This window comes from Eschscholzia californica, unplaced genomic scaffold, assembly GCF_041429995.1.
Source record: "Eschscholzia californica isolate CP2 unplaced genomic scaffold, dmEscCali1.0.p SCAF_6, whole genome shotgun sequence".
NCBI lineage: Eukaryota > Viridiplantae > Streptophyta > Magnoliopsida > Ranunculales > Papaveraceae > Eschscholzia > Eschscholzia californica.
The window spans coordinates 17,619,674-17,625,255 of NW_028238483.1; the positions used below are offsets into that span (position 1 = coordinate 17,619,674).

General features: G+C 35.3%; 1 protein-coding gene across 1 annotated transcript; it reads right to left on the reverse strand.

The window, feature by feature from the left end:
- Positions 1–4,817, reverse strand: LOC147532097 (meiotic recombination protein DMC1 homolog). The gene is made up of 18 exons (XM_086647916.1): positions 4,656–4,817; positions 4,453–4,529; positions 4,040–4,107; positions 3,867–3,935; positions 3,644–3,701; positions 3,501–3,549; positions 3,085–3,130; positions 2,937–2,998; positions 2,712–2,778; positions 2,238–2,332; positions 2,113–2,158; positions 1,961–2,019; positions 1,757–1,823; positions 1,484–1,576; positions 1,300–1,368; positions 1,142–1,220; positions 459–954; positions 1–382 (listed from the first exon to the last, which is right to left on the reverse strand). The coding sequence occupies exons 1-18, from the start codon at positions 4,727–4,729 to the stop codon at positions 229–231; spliced, it is 1,728 nt and encodes a 575-aa protein (XP_086504042.1). The 5' UTR covers positions 4,730–4,817; the 3' UTR covers positions 1–228.
- Positions 4,818–5,582: the final 765 nt, after the last annotated feature.

Genomic DNA, 5,582 nt, shown 5'->3' on the forward strand with positions numbered 1-5,582 from the left:
AATCAAAGAACACTTGCAGAATTGAAACTCAAACAATTCATATGACACCCAAAATGGTTCCTTCTTTGACTTGACAGAACAAATTTACAAAATTGAACAGATATTTCTGAGAATCAAAGAACACCCCAAAAGTCTAACATGAAGTATTTTTAGAGAGAAGATTATCCAAATCTAGTGAGATGAAACAGCATGTACGTTCTTAGTTTGATTAATATTCAGAAAACTTAGTTATTCCCCTATCTTGGTGACGACTCCATCACTCCTTATAACCCACACCCGGGTCCTTCCTCCTGTGAAGAAGCGGTCGACCTCGTCCCCACTGAATTTTATGCCTCTCTTGACATGCTCTACAGCCTCGTCAGGTGTCAAGGTGGCAGGCACACTACATAAAAAAAAAACAATTAAAATAAAAATGATACGTAATAATCAAAGGATATAACAAAAATGAATATACTCACATTGGTCCCATGAATTCTTTCACCTTTTCTTCCTGGTTACAGACCATTGCCCAATCAGTAGGCATGAAATGCTCATGTCCGACTTCTAGCATGCAAGAAACCCAGTGTTCTCTGAAATAGTACCATCCAGCAAGGATGACGGACACGTCTTCTATTTTCTCTTTTTTCATGTGATCTGTCAGTAGTACACCCAAGTTATAAACCAAAGGCTTTGGATCCTTAGCTATTTCCTCCCTCAAGTAATCTACCATTTTTTCGCCATTTGTCCTATCCTTGGCTATTGCACAGTAAATTTTCTTCCCCAGCTCAAAGATCTTCACTGCTTCATCAGTGGTAGGTAGAAATGTTTGTTTACAGACAAGCATGCCATCTGCTCCGATGACGATAGCCTCATTCAATCGAAACCCTATCAGGGTTGTCCCACACAACCCGTTTCCCACATTCGCAGCATCTTGAAGATTCTCCACGTATCCAACATTGATTCCCCGTGTGCTTACTGCAAAATTTGTAGAAATTGAGACAATAACCACAAACAACGCAGCTTGATGAGATCCTACTTGTATAAGCGAAACAGACAACTAACTTTAATTGAAAAACTAAAAACTCAATCTACCCTCATACTTACAAAAAATTGAATCAATCAATTCAGGTATATCTTATTAGCCTAACTGCAAACAGGTTACCTTGGTTGGTCATGTAGACTGCAGCGTTGAATTCTTCAGCAGTTTTTGTTATACTAGAAAGCATCTGACCAAGTTTTTCCTGCAAGAATTGAGTGTCAGTTAGAACAGCTTAAACGGGCCATCAATTTGCTTTCTATAACTATTGTACAAGATGCAACCTGGCGATCAGCAAGCTCCCCACGGCCAGTGAAATCCACTCGAAAGAGAGCGATGATTGAATCAATAATCTGCAATCGTTCACGAGGTAATGAAAGCGAGTCATTTTGAATTATTGTCATGGATTCTTTAAACTTGAAACCCAAAATAGATAGCAATACGAGATTAAAAAAAAAAGTGACTCACCAAAAGTCCGAATGGTTCTTCAGCCATTTTTGCAGCCAGACCAACTAGTAAGTTGTACTGATGCTCATAAGTGTAAGCACGAGCAGATACAATCTTCATCCAAACAAAACAGACATAATAAGTCTAAAAAAGTAAATTAAAAGTAAAGTGCCAGTAACTACTGATAAATCATCAAAGGAAGATCTGGGCATTTTATGTTTGTTTCTCTATATATGTTATATCAAAATGATTGATTCGAAATAGTATAATGAGAACTAAGCAAGTGCTGCTTACCTTATCAAGTAAGGCTCCAGGATCCATTCGAAACCTCTCTGCTATTGGTACGATTCGATCTGGTCGACTGTGAGTTAACACAGTTAAGAGGTGGATAAATTCAAATAATCAATTTTAGTACTAGAATTTGCTCTAAGCATAAAACTTTCAGAACATGGATGGAGGCATCAGGTCAGTTGCAATAAGAAGAAAAGTAAATCTTACAAGGTTCCTTCATCAATGTAGGCAACTTTCCCATTTCCACCATGTATGTTAGTAGGGAGCTGTTCATGTACAACAACAAGAAAGAAAGAGTCAATTGATTGCAAAGGTTAATCCTATTTCGAATTAACAGAAATTAGGGGAGAAATGCAAACCTGTGTGGAGAGGCAAAGAGTATGGGCGAGCTGAGTTTTCCCTGACCTGCCACATATCATGAACAAACCATTCAGTATTCCACTATTCCATCTACTTAATTGGAGACTAGGATATAAGTTATCACCTTGGTTCTTCAACTGCTTCTGTAATCGACAGAAATTCAAGCTCGCCACGGCCAGTGAAATCCACTCGAAAGAGAGCGATGATCGAATCAATAATCTGCAATCGTTCACGAGGTAATGAAAGCGGGTCGTTTTGAATTATTGTCATGGATTCTTTAAACTTGAAACCCAAAATAGATAGCAATACAAGATAATAATGTGACTCGGCAAAAGTCTGAAAGGTTTTTCGGCCATTTTAGCAGCCAGACCAACTAGTAGGTTGTACTGATGCTCGTTAGTGTAAGCATGGGCATATACAATCTTCATCCAAACAAAACAAACATAATAAGTCTAACAAAGTAAATTAAAAGGAAAGTGCCAGTCACTCCTGATAAATCATCAAAGGAAGAGTTGGGCATTTATGTTCTTTTGCTATACATGTTATGAAAATGATTAAATCGAAATAGGATAACGAGAACTAAGCAAGTGCTGCTTACATTATTAAGCACGTCTCGAGGATCCATTCCAAACCTCTCTGCTATCGGTACGATTTGATCTGATCGACTGTGAGTTAACACAGTTGAGATGAAAATTAATGTACATAATCAATTTTAGTAGAATTTGTTGTAAGCATAAAACTATCAGATACACGAATAATCATCATGGATAGAGGCATCAGGTTAGTTGCAAAAATCTGCAATAAGAAGAACAGTGAATCTTACAAGGTTCCTTCTGTATCAATGTAGGCAACTTTCCCATTTCCCCCATGCATGTTAGTGGGGAGCTGTTCATGTACAACAATAAGAAAGAAAGAATCAATTGATTGCAAAGGTTAATCATATTAGCAGAAATTAGGGCAGAAATGAAAACCTGTGTGGAGACGCAAAGAGTATGGCCGAGCTGAGTTTTCCCTGACCTGCTTAATTGAAGTTAAAATAGCACTTGAAATGAAAAAAAGAATGCATGATATATATCATTCTTCAATACCCGGAAAAACTAGACAATATTTGAGATTCAGAACTCGGTTGTACGTTATTTTTACGTACATCACACATTAGGAAGAAAAGACTAAGTGATTTATTAATACATCTCACTCAAGCAAACTAAGCAGAACCAATAGTTTCTACTTTCTACAATTCTATCTTAATTTCAAATCATTTAGACTTCTGTGATCAAATAGACTGTGGATGGACAGATTACAATATGTACATATCATGAATAAACCATTCAGCATTTCATCTACTTCATTGGAGTTAATTTAAGAAAAAAAAAGATTAGTAATCAACCTTGGTTCTTCTCCAAAAGCTCTTGTAATGGACAGAGTTTCAATTCCACCTTCAATAATCAAATCAACAAAATTATTATAAGAAAAGGAAATAAAAAAAACTCAAATCAAGAAGTAATAAATTTTATAGTAATGAAAACTTACCCCCTAAAAGTTCATCTAGGGCTTGGCTTCCCGTCATGATTCGAACCACCAACTTCCTCTACAAGCGAAATGGATTTTGGCTTACAGTCTTTCAATATATATATATATATATATATATATATATATATATATATATATATATATATATATATATATATATAGAGAGAGAGAGAGAGAGAGAGAGAGAGATAGAGAGAGAGAGAGAGAGGTGTTCTGAACTTACTCGTAGCAGTTCATCGCTCCCAGACATGTAACCAAATTTCTCAGGAAGATAAGAACTTCTGAGACAAAGCTGAAATAGAAATTTCCAAATAGGAAACTAGTTAAAGCAACAGTCAAAAACAAGGAGGAAACGCCAAAAACAACCAGAGACCATCATATTAACGAGAGTGTTACCTTGTTAATAAACTTATCACATGTATAGATGATTCCTTCAGCTTCAAGCTTATTAATGTCTCCAGTAACTGTACCAAAACAAAGGCTCAATCAAAGTGAAGAAAGAAATGCTTAAATCGGACATAATCTCGAAAACAAAAAAAATTCTCATGGATTAGTATTAGACCTAACACATGGAAATCGTACTTGAATTGAAAAACTAACTGAATCAAAGCTCATACTAAAAAAAATTCAGATCTATTTTATTAGCATCTAACTGCATAATAAGAACAGAGGGCTAACACTGAAGAAAGAATGCTTAAATCGGACATAATCTTGAAAACGCAAAAAAATTACTATATCAGAATTTGCAGAAAATCAAACTCAATAAATAAATTTCAGAGAGAAACTTTGAAATAGGTATAGACATTTACATTTATCAACAGCCAAGTCTTCTTTGTCTTCCATATCTTCTCTTTCCACGAACTGCATTTGGCTCTGTTCTTCAGATCTATATTTCATAAAAATCAAACGAAAAACATGCTGAAATTAGTTCATGTCGCTTCCAGATAGAAATTTCAAGTTCATACGAACTAGGGAATTCACAGGAGAGAGAATAAAACGGAGTAGCTCTTACTTCATTTTGTTTCTTTTGGACAATAGTTTGAACTTTTTTTTGCATTCAAAGTGTGTGAATCTTCTGAGACCCATTTATAGAGGTAGACGTGGACTCAAAGCAATTAGTTAGTTTCATTTGATGAGAGGCTTCAGGTCCGCAAGTAATCTACTACTTCACCCTATTACCTATTGATCATCTTGTGTCAGATATATTCTTTTTGTCAAACATATCACACATTTGTTATTGGGACGATGGTTGTGGCTAGTTTGCTTTGGTAATAAGTTACTAGTGTTATGTTTGTTTTTGTTTTTTTTTTTTTGTTCAAAGTCCTTGCCTTCGTTCTGTTACAAGGTATCTTGGAAATCCTTGTGAATGGATGATTACAAGTCTGACAATGTAAAATTAGTCAATTAAAATTTTGAGATATCCATTATAGTTTCATCAAAACTCACTCACCCTAAAGTCATTAGTCATGAAGAGGCTCTAGTTCTCCATCTTTTAGTCTGTCTTTTGAAATATAAAATTTGGTTGGCATATATGTTTTTTTTGTTATAATTTGATGAAGTCTCTAGAATTTGATTTTCCCTCTTTCTATATGTTTTTAGGAATCTCAGAGGTGACCGATCGGTTGCCGGTCATTTAGGTTCAGAGAGCAGCCAAATCAATCTGTAGTAGTCTGTCTAAATTATCGGTTGAAGACGAGTCGATTAAATCGCAGACTGACTTTTTTCGACTCGGTTCGATTTGACTCGACTAAATTTGGTTGACCGATTCGGTCAAACTCAATTAACCAAATCAACCACGAAAACAATGAATTCAAGACTAAGACCGGAAATTAAAATTTAATATCAGTCTATAAATTATTGTAGATTTGGATACCTAAACAAAAATTTGTTTCTTAATTGTATTGCATAAATTTTATATAATACATATATGTGTCGATTC

Coding starts and splice junctions, on each gene's coding strand:
- LOC147532097 (XM_086647916.1), bottom strand. CDS start 4,729: ATGGGTCTCAGAAGATTCACACACTTTGAATGCAAAAAAAAGTTCAAA. Junction 2,779..2,936: donor ATTGATACAGAAGGAACCTT/GTAAGATTCACT, acceptor GTTAACTCACAG/TCGATCAGATCAAATCGTAC. Junction 955..1,141: donor AGTCTACATGACCAACCAAG/GTAACCTGTTTG, acceptor CAAATTTTGCAG/TAAGCACACGGGGAATCAAT.